General features: G+C 36.6%; 2 protein-coding genes across 2 annotated transcripts; one reads left to right on the top strand and one right to left on the bottom strand.

Moving 5' to 3' along the window:
* The first annotated feature begins 2,131 nt into the window (after positions 1-2,131).
* On the top strand, positions 2,132-10,493 carry LOC115430131 (cytochrome P450 2K1-like). Its single transcript, XM_030150024.1, has 9 exons — positions 2,132-2,400; positions 2,493-2,655; positions 4,763-4,912; positions 5,016-5,176; positions 6,995-7,174; positions 7,285-7,426; positions 7,525-7,709; positions 10,011-10,152; positions 10,244-10,493. Exons 1-9 carry the CDS (start codon positions 2,203-2,205, stop codon positions 10,435-10,437), a joined length of 1,515 nt encoding a protein of 504 aa, XP_030005884.1. The 5' UTR covers positions 2,132-2,202; the 3' UTR covers positions 10,438-10,493.
* A 4,245-nt stretch (positions 10,494-14,738) lies between these two features.
* On the bottom strand, positions 14,739-18,281 carry surf6 (surfeit 6). Its single transcript, XM_030150020.1, has 4 exons — positions 18,083-18,281; positions 16,477-16,698; positions 16,259-16,338; positions 14,739-15,621 (listed from the first exon to the last, which is right to left on the bottom strand). The coding sequence occupies exons 1-4, from the start codon at positions 18,171-18,173 to the stop codon at positions 14,932-14,934; spliced, it is 1,083 nt and encodes a 360-aa protein (XP_030005880.1). The 5' UTR covers positions 18,174-18,281; the 3' UTR covers positions 14,739-14,931.
* Positions 18,282-18,295: the final 14 nt, after the last annotated feature.

The following is an 18,295-nucleotide window of genomic DNA, read 5'->3' on the forward strand; positions in this document are numbered from 1 at the left end:
CTTTGGATGGCGGGAGGAAGCCAGAGTACCTGGAGAGAACCCACGCAGACACAGGGAGAACATGCAAACTCCACACAGAAAGGTCCCACCCCCATCGACTGGCGTTGGAATTGAACCCAGGACCTTCTTGCTGTGAAGCACGAGTGCCAACCACTGCACCACCGTGTCGCCCACCTCGGTGCTGTTCATTTATGTGCAATATGATAATACAGTGCAATATTCAGCCACTTTTTATTATTGGCAGAGGTCTGCGCTCTCCAAGTGCGTTTGTAGTTAGACAACAGTCTCCCTCCTCTTGCCATAAAACATCTGAGCAGCACTTCCTAAAAAGTAAACACATGCAATAAAACAACTGTTATATACCCTAACTGACAAAAATCACTGATATTCACTATTTACAGGGTGGGGAAGCAAAATTTACAATGAACATTTAGTTGTTTTTTCTCAGCAGGCACTACGTCAATTGTTTTGAAACCAAACATATATTGATGTCATAATCATACCTAACACTATTATCCATACCTTTTCAGAAACTTTTGCCCATATGAGGAATCAGGAAAGCAAACGTCAAAGAGTGTGTGATTTGCTGAATGCACTCGTCACACCAAAGGAGATTTCAAAAATAGTTGGAGTGTCCATAAAGACTGTTTAGAATGGAAAGAAGAGAATGACTATGAGCAAAACTATTACGAGAAAGTCTGGAAGATACTATTAAAGAAGAATGGGAGAAGTTGTCACCCGAATATTTGAGGAACACTTGCGCAAGTTTCAGGAAGCGTGTGAAGGCAGTTATTGAGAAAGAAGGAGGACACAGAATAAAAACATTTTCTATTATGTCAATTTTCTTGTGGTAAATAAATTCTCATGACTTTCAATAAACTAATTGGTCATACACTGTCTTTCAATCCCTGCCTCAAAATATTGTAAATTTTGCTTCCCCACCCTGTACAGCTTCAAAAGTTCTATAAAATCTCTCTAAATCACTGTATAGTGTTATAAAAAACGACATGCTTCTTGATCTCACTGAGGCACGGGATTGGCCCCATATTTGACGTTTGCAGAAATTACCTAAAAATAGTCACTGGCCCGATAAATGGTTAAGGTGTATGTCTTTGGAGGTAGAAAAAAACCTCACAAACTCCACCCAGAAAGGTAGAATCAAACCCAGGACCTTATTGCTGTGAAGCATGAGTGCTATCCACTGCACCACCGTGTCGCCCACCTCAGTGCTGTTCATTTATGTGCAATATGATAATACAGTGCAATATTCAGCCACTTTTTATTATAATACAATATGCAATAATATGTTTACATTTTCTACTCACTTTCTCCTCCCCCTTTATGTCAATTTATTTTTTATTACCTCCGCCAAGAAACGGCGGAGGTTATGTTTTCATCGGGGTTTGTTAGTTAGTTAGTTTGTTTGCTGGTTAGTTAGCAAGATAACTCAAAATGTTACGGTGTTATGATGAAATTTTCAGGAAATGTTGATATTGGCACAAGGAACAAATGATTAAATTTTTTAATTCTGTTTAAATGTGTGTGGTTCTTTTTAAATGTCTGCTTCACTTCACTATCAATCTTGTGGATCAGAATTTCATTCTACATGTCATATGTTGAATAACAATAAAAGAATCTTGAATCTTTGAGCCAAACACCATATCCAATGCAGACTTGAGACACAAGACAAGGACAGACACCTGACCATAAAAAGGTTAATAGGTTTCACTAACAAGATTGTAAAATGTCTTTGGTATTCAATGCTTGATGACAGTGTCAGTAAGTTAGCTTTTAGCATTAGCTGACCTCTGACCCCACAGACTCTTTTAGGTCCTCCCCTTTTGTCAAAATATAGTCACTTTTGGCTCCAAAGGGCCATCACGACTATGGCCAAATCACAAATTTCTGACTTTAAGTGGCTGTTCAGAAACCACGGTTTCTCTGTCATCTAATCTTAAGCAGTCTATATGTGGAAAATTTATTTAGTTAAGTTCTGTACATAAAATGTGAGGTCGTGGACTGGACATGAAGTGCATGGCACAATAATAATATAAAGAGTCCACTAAGTATGTGTGGTCATGACATCTGCTGGATGCCATATCACGTCATCACGCTGCTGTACAAAAACAGAACTGGAAAATCTGGTTCAAACTAATTAGTAGTTTTAATCCAGTCCGAGCAGGTTCTTGGGTTATTGCAATCATGCTGAACTGTGTTTTCTACTCTGCAACAACTGTGTCTCTGTTGATAGCCATCATATGTTTGTTGATTCTCCAGCTTTTATTCTACAGCTTCAGTTCCAAGAAAAAGAGACAAGAGCCTCCAGGACCGAGACCACTTCCTCTAATTGGTAACTTGCTCCAGGTGGACCTAAAAAGACTTGACTGGTCACTTTTTAATGTGAGTGGTGCTATTTTTTTTAACATGTATTGTTTCTTTTACAGTTTAAACTGTGAGATGCATTACTTTTTTTTATTTTTATTTTTATTTAGCTGTCCAAGACACATGGTTCAGTATTTACTGTCTACGTTGGACTGAAGAAGGTGGTGGTCCTGGCAGGATACAGCACAGTTAAACAGGCTCTGGTCAACCATGCTGAAGTCTTTAGAGACAGAGAGATCACTCCCATATTTGACGATTTGACCAAAGGATACGGTAAAGCAATTTTTTTAACATTCTGTTAAAGCATGTTTGGATTCTAAGACAAGACAATATAAGATAAGATAATGCTGGTAAAGAAAAAATAAGTGCAAGTACAGGATACTAATAATACATTCATGGGCAGTTTTTAAAAGTAGGCTCCAAAGTCACTGTGTGTGTTCATTAAGAGACTGACTGGCTTTGGGAATGAAACTGTTGAAAGCACAGGTGTCAAATATGTGGTCTGCAGGCCAAAACCGGCCCACCAAAGGTTCCGATCCGAACCTTAAGATAATAGCATAATATAAGTAATAACCTATAAATAATGACTCCAAATATTCTTATTGGTTTAATGTGGAACAAATTAATACTATATTATGCCTATAAATAAAGACAACTTCAAATTTTACTCTTTGTTTTAGTTCTTAAAAAAATGTTATTGTTATTATTATTTTTTTTAAAATCTTTTTTTATTATTTCAAATTATACATTTACACAAACATGTACCCACACACAGGGGACTACACAGACACAACATATACAAACAAACCATACAACAAACCTACCAACCCCCCCACCCCACCCCCCCAAAAAAAAAAAAAAAAAGCAACAAGATAAATAACGTTATCAGCTCCTCTTTACAATACTCAGGGCTGAGTCAATACAGTGCAAACCAACAACACATTTCTCCGTCAAAAAGACATAGGTGACAGCAGGACACTCTTGCTGACAGTAGAGAAAAAAGGATTCCGTTGTTGACAAAAACAAATTAATTTGTCCACGAACAGAAAACTTAATCTTTTCCAGCTTTAAAAAGAAATTTTACTCTTTGTTTTAGTTTTTAAAAAAATTAAGTTATGAAAATATTTGGAGTTGTTAAAAAGTTTGGAGTTGCCATGATAGATAGATAGATAGATAGATAGATAGATAGATAGATAGATAGATAGATAGATAGATAGATAGATAGATAGATAGATAGATAGATAGATAGATAGATAGATACTTTATTCATCCCATAGGGAAAATTTTCAGGGTCCAGCAGTATCCACAAACTTAAAAAAAAAAACAGTAGTAAAAACACAACCGTAAAAAACACTTTAACCGTTCAAAAGGAGTCAGTGCAAAGGAGACTGTTGTGCTTAGAGAGTCAGTGCAATGAATGAGTCTGTGCAAAGGGTAAAGTGCAATGTGAACAGTATATTATTTGAGTCTGTTTAATATTATATATTATATATTATACATTATATATTGGCTTTTATGCTGTGATTTTGCTGGTCCGGCTCAGTTGAGATCAAACTGGGCTTAATGTGGCCCCCAAACTAAGATGAGTTAGATACCCGTGGGTTAAGGGTACCTGTGGTGATTTTTCATTGCTAGCTATTTCAAAAGCTCACGTATGACACTGGTGGTTCTGTCCAGTAACTTACGTTATAGCCTGTTGTCCAGTATGTACGAGTACTAAGTCACTGCTCAACATGGTCAGTGACATGTCGCCTCCTTCATGGGCTGTTCCAGCACCGGTAGTGACGCAGACTCCATTTGTCCGATTAACTGGACTGTGATGTACTGGTCACAGGTCACTGACCCCATGCAGCAGAAACCAGTCTAAGATGACAAATTACACTGGTCTACAAGGAAAATGCTTCCAGAATAAAAGTAATGAAATTTTACCACATGAGAGTCGCTGATAAAGAAAAATCAAGTCAAAAATGCTGGTTGGCTGAACTTTCCAAGATACAGCCTTGGGTCAAAATGTGAAATTCAAGAATTAACGAGAGAATGGGTTTGACTCAAAAGGAATATTTGTCTCAGAGCTACAGGATCTACTTCAAAACACTGTCTGCACATTAGAATACATTCACTTTACAGGTTCTATTTAGTGGAAGACTTATAAAACTATTATATAAATGTACATAAACCAATATATATGTGTAATAACACTTAATCATATACCTTGAAAACATCAGCAAACCAGCACTTTTGTCATTTATTTTCCAATTTATCTTATTAAAATACATAACATTTAGCACATTTAATGTCTGAAGCAAATCATTTATAAAAAATTGTAGACCAGTGTTATCAGAGGAGGAGAGGACTATAACTCGACCACTTTTATTTCCAGGGATTCTATTTTCTAACGGGAAAACATGGAAAGAAATGAGGCATTTTGCTCTGACTACTCTAAAGGATTTTGGGATGGGCAAAAGGATTAGTGAAGAAAGAATCGTGGAGGAGTGCCACTATTTACTTACAGAATTTGAACAACACAAAGGTAATGTAAACTAATCTTAAATAGTGCACACGGTTATTCAACAGACCTCTAAACATGGAATGGGATGAAGTTCATCTGTACTTCTTGGTTTTGTTCTTCACAGGTAAAGCCTTTGATAACGCCCAGATAGTCAGTTATGCTGTTTCTAACATAATATCAGCTCTTATGTTTGGAAAGAGGTTTGAATACACAGATCCCCTCTTACAGTCCATGGTGGAACGAGACCATGAGATCATCTATCTGACTGGAACAGCTGCCATTCAGGTATTGTACTGGACTTTCCTGGCTGACGCAGACTTCCAAATCACAGACTTACCCTTTTTAGGCCATGAGCTATTATGAAGGCGTTGTGTCTGGTGTTGTCTTCATTGCCATGGTCATTGTTGTTAGCAATTTTTTCAAACATCTTCTCTGAAACTACTGCTTGGATTTCAAATTCTATATGTGGCTTCCTTGGGACAATGTCTACAAAGTTTGTTCACAGTTTTAAGAAATTATGATTTTTGCATTTTGACGAATTTTTGAAGTATTAAAAAAATTGCCTTTACTTATAGTGGGCCATATTTTGATAACTTATAATATGGAAATGGTTACAGATATCAATAGAGTTACTATTGAGCACTGATAGGAAATCCTATTTGGACTTTCTTTTGGATCCATGACCTTTGACCTTGAAGGGTCAGACTCAAAGTTTCTAATGTCTACATTTCAATAATCTTCTTCTCTAAAACTACTCTTTGGATTTATTTCAAATTTTTTAATGTAGCTTCCTTGGGACAATGTCGAGGTTTGTTCACAGTTTTGACAAATTTGGGTTTTTAAATTTTTGACAAATTTTTTGAAAAACTAAAAATTTGCCTTTACTTATTATTCTGCCCCTGCTTGTATGTACAGCGATCAGCATGGCAGATAGACAACAGTCCTCCCAAGGAAAGCCGGACACTGAAACTTCTCTCCAAAGCTTTTACTTGAGATTTTACTGTAAAACTGTAACATACATACAAAACATGTCTCAGTTACATTCATTTATCCAGCACATAAACACAGGATTATACACTCAAATGAATAAGAAAAGACTGCTAGCTCGATGCTAACACAAATGGGAAAACCCATAGACATGCTAACGATTAGCATTTACAGATAAACTTAAGATTTATATCGTCCTTTAATCTAGTAACAAAAGTTCACATCAGAGACAGGTTCTACTGTTCATTATCATAACAACTGAACATAAAATACTCACAGACAAACGTTCTTTCTTGCCATACAACAGGATGAGGAAATGTGTCTGCTGTTTCCGTCCAATGTCCGCACTGGCAACGGCAACACCGAAAGTACAAAATACACGCAAATGCAACCCACTACGACCACCAGAGGGCCCCCTTTGCTTACTTCCAACAACAGAACATCACACTTATACTGGGCCATAATTTGACGGTTTATATCATGGAAGCTGAGCTATCCTCCAGTGAAAGCACCACCTACTTCTAGTGATGGTACAACCTCGTAAATTCAAGTTGTTATTGAGTCTTAATAGAACATTCTGGTGAACTACAGAGCCATTGGTCCTATTTTTACATTTGCCGCATCGTGCATACTGTACATACTGCATGCATATTTTAATAATAATGGATAAAGATTATTTGGATGGATAAAGCTGTTGTTTCTTCATTATAAAGGTTGACTAATCTTCTAAATTATTTAATTTTGCAAGTTGAAATCTCACGTAAATAAAAAGATAATACATTTTCAATATGTTATGACCTAGACCTGTGCTGCTGCTGCTTTAATTTGTCTCATTATATAGTGTTTTGAGCTGTGAGGTCATGCTATGGTCCAACAGAAATTTCCTGAAGGGGACAAAAAAAGTGGATCGTATTGTATCGTACCATACCGTACCGCACCGTACCGTACCGTACCGTACCGCATTGTATCGTGCCATATTGTTTCATATTGCCATGTTTGGCTAATCTGTTATGAATAAATGAAAAGTTAAAAATACTTTCTGCTAATCTGTCTACATACTTTGTACGTTTTAGTTGATAAATAAACATTAATCTGACTGTTTTTGCTCCATCACAGATATACAATGTGGTTCCTTGGCTGGGCCGTTGGCTGAAAAACTGGAGGGACTTAATGCACAATACAGAGGTGAACAAAGAGGAGATGAGAAGGATAATAGCAGATCTGAAGGAGACTCTGAATCCTGACATTTGCAGAGGCTTTGTTGATGTATTCCTGATCCGTAAACAAAGTCTGGAGGTAAAATATCCATTTCCAGACAATTCACTTCTTTGCTCTTGATATTGAACAAAGAATACCAGTACACTGAAGTAGAGTATAATCATTTTTCTTCTTCTTTTTTTGAGTAGGAGTCCAACATCATGGATTCACAGTATCATGATGAAAACCTGCTCTATAGTGTGACAAATCTGTTTGCAGCTGGAACCGATACTGTAGGGAGTACACTTCGATGGTGTTTGCTTTTAATGGCCAAGTATCCTCATATTCAAGGTGAAGAAACACAGAGAAACATCAACTAGTAAATGGACTTTACAGCTCTGATATCATATATGTTAATTAGATCAATCTGACTTAATATCTGTGTCCAGATCAGGTCCAGGAGGAGGTGGATCGTGTGGTTGGAAGTCGACAGGTCCGTGTAGAGGACAGGAAGATGATGCCTTACACTGATGCTGTCATCCATGAGACACAGAGATATGCAAACATCGCCCCCTTGTCCATTCCTCTCAAAACCAGCCGAGATGTCACCTTTCAGGGCTACTTCATCAAAGAGGTATTCCAAATTTATACAGAAATTCCACTATCAGGGATCCTTGTGACTCACCCAGTAGAGTTAGGTGAGGGTTTTTTTTATTTAATTTATTATGAATAGTGGATTTGCTCTTGTATTCTATTTTTATTCTTAAATTCTATTTTTACTGTTGTCATGCTGCTGTAGATCAATAAAATCTATCTATCTATCTATCTATCTATCTATCTATCTATCTATCTATCTATCTATCTATCTATCTATCTATCTATCTATCTATCTATCTATCTATCTATCTATCTATCTATCTATCGCTCTGTCTCTCTCTCTCTGCTTACATGTCGTCTCTCCACTGCATCTATGAAGTAAAAGCTTAAAAATAAATGCTGTTATCATTCTCATCTTCTTTTTGTAAAGGATGAAAATACTGATGTTGTCTTTAAAGGGGCTATTTGTAGTTTAAAATTCAAAACTTGTCTCCAATTATGAACATTAGAGGGCAGTAGTGAGGCAAAAATATGTGTTTTCTGACCTGAAATCAGGGGGGAAAAAAACAAAACAATTTGAAAATATATATTTTTCTCCTCCAGTTGTCTCTTCTCAGTCCAAATAATAATAATAATAATAATAATAATAATAAAAACTAAATACAAGTGGTGCCAGGCACAACAAACCCCGCCCCTCGCACATATTGTTGCTTATTTTGGCATCAGTCCAACTGTCGTCATGTCAGCATATCAATTGCCTCTATATATGTGCCAAGTTTAAAGTAAATTGAAACAAAATTTATGTTTTTGTAGACATTTGAAATGTCACCCATTATAAGTAAATGGGAGAATTTTTTTTTTTTTTTTTTTTTTTTTAAACTCATTAACAATTTGAACTTTTACCTACTTTTCCCAAAATATAACCACACCTATTCTTGGTGATGGGCAATCTATAAACCTAATTTGGTATGAATTCAACCAATAGTTTTGCTGCTACAGACATGTGAAATTTCACCCATTATAAGTGAATGGGGAAAAAAAAAAAGATTTTAAGAATTCATAGAAAATTTAACTTTGACCTACTTTTCCAAAAATGTAATCACATCTGTTCTGGGTCACTGGCAATCGATAAATTCAACTTTGTATGAATGAAACCAATACTTTTGCCGCTAGAATGTTAACAATCAAACAAACAAAGAAACAAAGACACCAAACCAGAAACAATACCTCTTGCCTCCCTTCAGGGGGCGGGGTAATAACTATAGATGATCTTACAGCACTCCTGGCTGTTATGGACTTTTATGTGAACAGAGTCTAGCAGTAGAGTCATGTCCAGGTCACACTTAATAGAATCTGACCAATGATTGGTAATCACAGCTGTCAATCATAGACTATTAAGTATTGAGCTATCTGCCTTTAAACCAGGAGTCTCAAACTCATTTTCTTTCAGGGGCCACATTCAGCCCAGTTTGATCTCAAGTGGACCGGACCAGTAAAATAATAGCATAATAAGGTATAAATGATGACAATGTTTTAGTGCAAAAAAACCCAAACCAAACCAAAACATTAAATTATGAAAATTGTTACATTTATAAACTTTCCAAACCTGAAAAAACTGAAATTTCTTTAAGAAAAATAAGGGCAATTTTAACAATATGATGCACCATCTTATCATTTCTACATGTGCATTATGGATTGGATCTACAAAGACACTAAATATTTAGTAACAGGTAGAAAATTGTTAAAATTGTGCTTAATTTTCTTTAGACATTGCAGGTTGTTCATATTTGTTCAGGTTATTCACATTTTATTGTTACAGGATAGTTTGTAAATGTAAATATTTTCAAAATTTAATGTTATTTTTTGCACTAAAACAAAGACAAATATTTGAAGTTGTCATTATGTATAGGCATAGTATAATAGTATTCTTTTCACATTAAACCGAGAAGAAAATATGGAGTCATTATTCTTTGTAGGTCATTATTTGACTGTAGATCATATTGGTCTGTATGTGGACCCTGAACTAAAATGAGTTCCACAGCCTTGACTGTGGAATTTTTTGCACTTTGCAAATTTATCCCAGGGACCGGAATGGAACCTTTGGCGGGCTGCATTTGGGCCCCGAGCCGCATGTTTGAGACCCCTGCTTTAAACCTTGTACAATGGACCAAATTTTCTGAAGCCCAAAGAAGGGGCAGCAGTCTACTTCCCTCCCAGACCATTTGAATCACAATATGCTGGAAGGTTATGTATTTTTTGCTCAAAGATGCCTAAAACTTCTGTCTACTGAAACTTCAAAGACAAAATACATTATGTGTGTTTCTTTTTTTGCTAACAGGGGACAGCTGTGTTTCCGCTTCTTACTTCTGTCCTGTATGATGAAAGTGAATGGGAGAGCCCACACACTTTTAACCCTTCTCACTTTCTGGATAAAGATGGTAAATTTATCAGGAGAGATGCCTTCATACCCTTTTCTGCCGGTAAACAACTCACGCAGGGTTTTGTTCATTACGAAATGAGATATTTACCTACTGAACAGATCTGATCATGTTGACATCTCCAATCATGCAGGTCGCAGGGCGTGTCTTGGAGAGAGTCTGGCCAAGATGGAGCTGTTCCTATTCGTCACCTCCCTGCTGCAGCGTTTTCGTTTCACCCCTCCACCTGGAGTCACAGAAGATGACCTGGATCTGACTCCAGTAGTGGGCTTCACCCTCACTCCTTCACCTCATCAACTGTGTGCCATTAGTCGAGAAGGATTTTAACCCATAAAGACCCAAACATCCACCATCAACCAATAGCATCTAAACTGTTTAATACCTGTTGATTCACTAATCCTATCAATACATGTCAATAATTGGTGTAAAATACAGTTTGTCATCTTTTTGTGGTCATCAGATATGACCCATTTGGATGTTCAGAGGCTCTGTAGTTACCGTGGAAACACTGTCATCTTCTACAACATCGATTCACCAGTAAAACCAATGGTGTTTGATCAATGTCAGTGGATGAAGACACTTGGTTTTACATTCAGTTATTGATATTTTTGCTAAAAAAATTTAATTTTTTCTTCAGTTTTCTCTGTTTTGATATGATAATCTTTGAATTTTCTCTGAGCTTTTATGAACATCTACACGATCAGCAAATTAAATACAGGAAAATACTTGATTTTAACTGAAAAAAAAAAATAAACAAAATATAGAGGATAGTCTTTTTTTTTTTTTTTTGAATTATACATTTATATAAGCATATACTTAGACATAAGGAACCACACAGACACAATACAAAAAAAAAATTCTATCTATCTATCTATCTATCTATATATATATATATATATATATATATATATATATATATATATATATATATATATATATATATATATATATATATGTCACAGTAGAGATTGAAATCCAGTAGGATTCGTAATCCTACTAGGACAGATAGGAATTTTAGTTTGTCCTAGGACAAACTGAAATCCTACAAGAAATTAGGATCTGAAGATTAACCCTAACCCCTAACCCAACCCTAACCCTAACCCTAGGACAGATAGGATTTCAGTTTGTCCTAGGACAAACTAAAATTCCTATCTGTCCTAGTAGGATTACGAATCCTACTGGATTTCAATCTCTACTGTGATATATATATAGTTACGACCCATTGGTGGGTCTGAGTGTCATTCTGTGGGTGTGTCCACTTTTTCTTGCGTGAGTGGATTATATGTTGCAGGTGCCGAGCCAGATTCTCCCCTGTGATTGGAGCAGCGGCTGGAGGCGGACCTTTAAAGACCGCGGAGCTGGGCCGGACAGTTGTCGCTCTTCCTCTACTCCCAACCCCGCCTTCATTCCGCCAGCGGTCCTGTTCAGAAGTAGGGGTGGGCTGCCATGTTTGTTTTATCTCGTTTTCTCCTGTTTTTGGTAAGCAAGGTTAGACCTTGTATTTTGGTTTCTTTATTTTGCAGGACAGCTTAATTTCTCATTAGTGCAGTTTTGTTTGTTGTTTTGGCCAGAGCCCACCCCGAAGTTTCAGTTGCCTTTATGTCTAGTTTTCAATGTCTTTATGTTGCACCTTGTAAATAAATCACTTTTTTGTTAAACTTGCACAACCCGTGTCCAGAGTTTCTCTCTGTGGCTTGGGAGTGAGGAAAGGTGACAACACTATTCATATTGCACCCTAGGGTCCCCTAGCCGGGGCGTAACAATATATATGCAACAAACCTACAGACCTATTAAACCCAAAAAAAAAAAAACAAAACAAAAAAAAACCAAAATAATAATGTTATCAACTCCTCTTTACAATGCTCAGCGCTGATTAAGAGTTAATATAACATATAGTATATTAACAACAAATTTCTCCATCAAGAGGACATAGGAGACAGCAGGACACTCATGTTGACGGTACAGAAAAAAGGATTCAGCTGTTGATAAAAGAAATTAATTTGTCCACGAACAGAAAACTTAATCTTTTCCAACTTTAAAAAGTAAATCATGCACCCATTGCACAGAAGTGGGTGTCAGAGGTTCCTTCCACCTAAAGAGAATCATACAATGAGCTATTAGTGCACAAAAAGCTACTGAATCACTTTGGGCTTTTGACAATCCCAGCGCAGGAGAGGAAACTTCAATAATTATATATAAAATATAGAGGATAGTATTGCAGTAAATGTTGATAAATCACCTCATAAAGGTTAGCTATAGAGAAAAATTCATTTGGGAACTGACACAAAAGTATCACTGGGTCTTTATGGGTTATAACTGTCCTCTGCAGCTCTCACACCATACTTCCTCTCATTTATTCATTTGCATGTAGTGTAAATCTGAGTTTATTGTGTCAATGAGTGCAGCCATGTCTGAGGTGTGGAAACTGGAATTCAAATATCAAAAAATGTATTGAAATTGAGAAAAACTGTAATTTTATAGATAATCTTTCAATATGCTTATTTTAAAGGTGCAGGAGACTTTCGTGACCAATTGTTCATCAAATCTGTCAAACCTCAGTCATATCCTCAGTCTCATGAATCTGTAAGTCTTTCTGTGATTACTCACCTGAATCTCTTACATTACAGCGAACAATTTTGAAGTGTCATCCACCATAAACAAACCACGTGTTTACAAACAGAGCCGGGAGGTAACTCGGGCATCTTTGGAATTTTGTCGCGATGTGCATTGTGGGAAATGGAGGTTCGTGCAGCCACCTGACAGCAGCAGCGCAACCATATGATATTATATGGATGAAACAAACACAACGCGGAAACGGCTGAAATGCGGAAACGGCTGGAGGAATATGCATAGAGGGAATGGAGCTCCTGCTGTTTCTGCATTGTGTCTGTTCCAGCTGCTGCTGTCAGGTGGCTGCACGAGCCTTCGCTTCCCATAATGCACGTTGCGACAAAATTCCAAAGATGCCCGAGTTACCTCCCGGCTCTGTTTGTAAACACATGGTTTGTTTATAGTGGATGACACTTCGAAATTGTTCACCGTTGTTAAAAACTCCACTTCCTGGTTGGGGAGGGGCAGGACCTCGCCTCACCTATCAGGCCGCACCCAACCATTTAAGAGGAAGGATCAGGCCTAGCCCATCCTCTTTTCCCTTTGTTTGACGTGGAGCATGCGGCCTGAAGAAGTAACAAAGACTTAAATGCACAGACTGGACAGATGCAGATCTGAATTTAAATCATCCTATCCATGTCATCATCTGCACCATTCCACCTGTAATAAGTCTGCCTGAAGAGAAAATTAAAGCATAAACCGAATCCCTGACCAGTTTCATATCTAACCATATGCCAATGCAGAAGTTTTAATTATTCCATCAAAAATCAGCCCTTCAGTATCAGCCTTCATAGTTTTTACACTGTAATGCAAGAGATTCAGGTGAGTAATCACAGAAAGACTTGTGGATTCACGATACTTAGGCTATGACTGAGGTTTGACAGATTTGATGAAAAATTGGTCTCCCGCACCTTTAAGTCAATAAATTGCATATTAAAATTCAGAAATATGCCATTTAAGAACATTATTTCTCCAAGTTACACTGGTGTGTAAGTAAATGTCTCCAGGATGAAAGTAGTGAAACTTTACCATGTTTTGATTCACTAATAAAAAAAAAAAAATGTCAAAAATGTTGGTTGGCTCTAGTTTCCAAGTTAGTTTTGGGTCAAAATGTGAAATCCTGAGACTTAATGAGAGAATGGGTTTTACTCATAAGCAATGTTCGTCTTAGAGATCTACTTCTAAACAGTCTGTCCAATTTTCAGGTTCTGTCTAGTGGAAGATTTTGAAATGTATTATATAAATGTACATTAACCAATACATATGTAATATATAATAACATTTTATCATATACATTGAAAACATCGGCAAACCAGTACTTTTGTCACTTGTTTTCCACGTTAGTATATAGATTGAACCCATTTAATCAGTTTTAAAAAAAGTAGACCAGCGTGTTAATTTTTTGTTTTTGTATTTTTCCACACATATTTTGCCCTGATATTACATTTTTTTAATATCAGCACCTTGAGTGGATTGATTTCACCTAAAAAAATGACGCCATCTGCTGTTGAAAAAACATTTGTATAAGTTCAGAGTGAAAGTCATAGAGCAGTTAATACGAGGATTTACGTAGAATAGGAATTTTAACATTTCTATTAAATAAAATGAATTTGTTGAGTCTTTCACATGCATTGTCTGCACTTTCATTTAGAGATATGAAAATATGAGACCTTTCAATAACATTTATGTATCATATGGATTTGTCCAACTAATACACATACAAAGCCATGCAAATGTTCTCATTGCAAGATCATAAAACATGTTACTATAAAAATATCCATCTGTTGTTGGTTATGACAATTTTTTTTATCAGTGCTTTCAAAAAATGGCAGCCCACAAAAAAGTACAGCAATTTCCAGTACTACTTCGACAGTATTTATAACTTCAGTATGGTGGCTTAATTTGCTACAATTTCACTGTCCTTCCTATTTATTAAACTAATGTATTAAAAAAAAAATCAGTATTTTCCTTATACAGTACTCGAGGAACAACAGATTCTAACTGTGGCACATCTCATATCAAAGATTCTTATACGTGTTTAATGATGGGTCATATTTATTAACAATAACACCAGTCACTTTACTCCTGGAGAACAATGATAGTACAATTAATCCACACAGCAGTAGGACTATGATTGTCCTAAAACAGGCTGAATTCATTAATTATCTGGGTGGTCGTTAATGAAATACCACATGACACACATTTGTTGCTCTAAACTGCTGCCTTTTTCAAGTCCTCAGGCAGGACTCGGCCCTTCTTCCTTGCTTTGGTTTTCTTCTTCTCTGTTTTGGCTGTCTGTCGTTTCTGGATGTTCTTTCGTCGCTTGTCCTGCCGCTGCTGCATCTTCCCGATCACATGCTCGCTGCGTTGGTTCCAGTGCTTCTTCCTTTGCGTGCGCCTCTTCTCCTTCTTCTTTAGCGCCGTCCGCAACATGTCCTCGTCGTCTTTGATTTTGATGCCCTCGGCCTTGTACAGCAAGTTGGTCCACTTCATCTTATTCTCCATGTCGCGAGCCTTGCCTTCGTCTTTCTCTCTCAGCTGCTCCAGCTTCTGCTTGCGTGCCTCCACTCGACTGAGCAGCTGCTTGTAGTTTTTCCCAGTCAGCGGAGTCAACTGACCCTTCAGACTCTTTTTCTTTTCCTTCTTTTTCTGTACTTTGTCTTTATATTCCTCTTCTACAGTCTCCATTTTGTTGAACACAATAGCGGTTTCATTTCTTTTGCTTGCAGCCGGGGCGCTTTCTACCTCCTGTTTTATCTCTGGTTGTGTTTCTTGGCCTCTTTCTTCAGCCAGTTTCTTCATCCTAAACTCCTTCCTCTTCCTCTTCTTCCGTTCCCGCTCCAGCTTTCGTTTTGCTCGCTTTGCCTGGACTGCGTCGTCCAGTGCATCCTTTGGTGGACCCTGAGACAGATGTGTACGTAGAAAAAAAAGATGCAGTATTTAATCAAAAAGTGGCAAAATGTACTACAGGACTTACAACTGACTACTGGCTTCTTCAAACCGACATAAAAAACACAAAATGGGTAATTTTTAGTTTCATTTTCATCTTAAACACTGAACTGTTGTATTATATCAGGGTTCCTACAGGTTTCCACATGTTAAATGTAAGACTTTTTACGACTACTCAAGAATTTAATGCCTATTTCACGGCCATACTGGCAACAATTTGTGACTCCTAGAATTTAGGAAAATATATTTATTTACTCCAATGCCTTGATTCCCACCGTTCGAGTCATTTCACACCAGGGGCAGCAAAGTCAGCATTAATTAGTTCCTGATTTCAATATAAATTATCAGGTTGGAACAGGTGGAACTGAGTACACTAACGTTACTTTCTTTGCGGCTCGGACATTTCCCAGACACATTTAAACACAATACAGCGAAAAAGTTTATGGCAACATAACTGAAGACCTACCATACCAAATTTAATACATTTTAAAGATTTTTTTAAGGCATTAAAGGTAGATTTGTAAATGCAAGACTTTTAAGACTTTTTAAGACCCCCCGGGAACCCTGTATATCTTTAAAAATTACATACCTGCCCTCTGGACTCTTCAATCTTTTCTTGGAGTCTCTTGCGTAGAACATCCACTGCAGAAAACTTCTCTGCATTTCCTCCTTTGAAAAAAAAAAAAAAAAAAAAAAAAAAAAAAAGAAATCATACACACAAAATGTGAGTTAGAAAATATTTTGCAATAAGTTCTGGTAACATAAACCATTACTGAACTTGGACCAACTTCTTCGAAAAGCCTGTACCTTTGACTGTGTGTGCTGCCTCTCCATTTACACTCTTCGCTTTCGGTCCACTAGGTTTTGTTGTTGCTGGGCTTTTCTGAGCTGCTGGACTAGGTGCAGACTTTTTTTGGGGTGTCGGAGTAGGATTCTTCTCATCACTGCCTTTTTCTTTGAAATGCTTCTTTTTACATTTCTTCTTCTTCTTCTTTGGAGGACCAGTATCATTTTTACCCTTTAAATGTACTGTGTAATTAAAAACACATACATTTGTCATTAACCAGCAGAAAAGACAGTAGCAACAACTACTGGGAAACTAGCAACATGAAAAAGAACAACAAAATCTCAAACAGAACCATGATTATTTTGTGAATCAATAAACTTTTTTTTGATTCTTAGATAATACAGTGAATACACATCCATATTTTCTACAACCTGAGTTCATTCCAAGTAGGGCAAACCAGGTATGGTTTTAAAACAATTCACATTTTCTTTAAATATGTAAAGTTTTCTTAGGTGCATGTAAGACGGTTACAACATGTTTTTAAAATGTCATTACCCAACACACCTGTCAGCTATTGTTTAGCAGCTGTAAAATGGTCATGCATCAGTAGGAGTTGGCAATGTGAGCAATTCAAAACTTGCTCTAAAGAATATATCAAGTTTATTCCAAAGTACATTTTGTTTAATGTTGGTTTCATGTCAATTTGAAGTAACATTCTCAGAATTTTTGAATATTTTAAAATTATTTTTAAGACTGAATCCACCTGACTGAAAATATCAAATGGTATTACCACAAATAAATGAGAAATTTACACCACCTTGAGGTTGACTGGATGGACACAATTATCCAAATGAACTGCAATTTCCCAGATTGGCTTGAATAAAGTATATGTATCTATCTATACAGTTAGACCAATGACATTCCATTCCATTATTAGTTCAAAGGCAAGATATTAAAATACGATCAGTAGAAGTTGTCACCACACTGACATGTTTGTTGGCCTCAAACATTCCCTTAAAATAGATTAAAAAGAACTTCATTTTCAAATTTTAACCCTTTTTAATTGAAATGAAGGATAGTGACATTAAAATACTAGAATCATCGGCCCAGTAGCAGAATGAACTAGAATTTGCAGGGGAAAGACACTTTCATAGTGTAATATAATTTGATCTACACTTGTATCACTACTAAACAAATTACAGTCTTTGGAAGAAAGTCTTTTATTATTATTGTTATTATTATTATTATTATTTGCCTCAAAATTCGTCTAATTTCATGTGTCTGTTTACATCTTTGATACATAGCCTTGTGGGATAAAGAACTAAATGGGTCAACAATCTAAGATCAACACTGAAGTCCTATCATTTTCCATATAGGTGGAAATGGTGGATTTACAACTGCCCATGTTACAGCCATACCCAAACACCCCCAAAATTAATAAATTAAATCTAATTAATTATATCAATTTATTTCAATAGTTGACCACGATTGATAGTTTAAAAGAAAATTAGATTAAATAAGACAGTTATGGTAGCACTTCTGACATTTTGAAAACATAGAGAAGAGTAAATATTATCCAGAGCTAACTGACTGTAAATGACTGTTAGCCGAGTTAGCTAACATTACCAAATGGTCTCTTCTTCGCTTCCTGGTCTCGTTGAGAAAAGGCTTTGCTTGCGAATTTTTGGATGAAAGAATCCTTAGCGGCGAGGTCCATATCTACGAATGAAACAGGTTTAGTTTGAATAAAATACACACTTCTACCATGTACACACGTGGGTAAAAAAAAAAAAAAAAACAGGATGGAGTGTCACCAAACCGGAAGTGGTAACAGTAAAA

The sequence above is a fragment of the Sphaeramia orbicularis genome, chromosome 12, assembly GCF_902148855.1.
Source record: "Sphaeramia orbicularis chromosome 12, fSphaOr1.1, whole genome shotgun sequence".
Lineage (NCBI taxonomy): Eukaryota > Metazoa > Chordata > Actinopteri > Kurtiformes > Apogonidae > Sphaeramia > Sphaeramia orbicularis.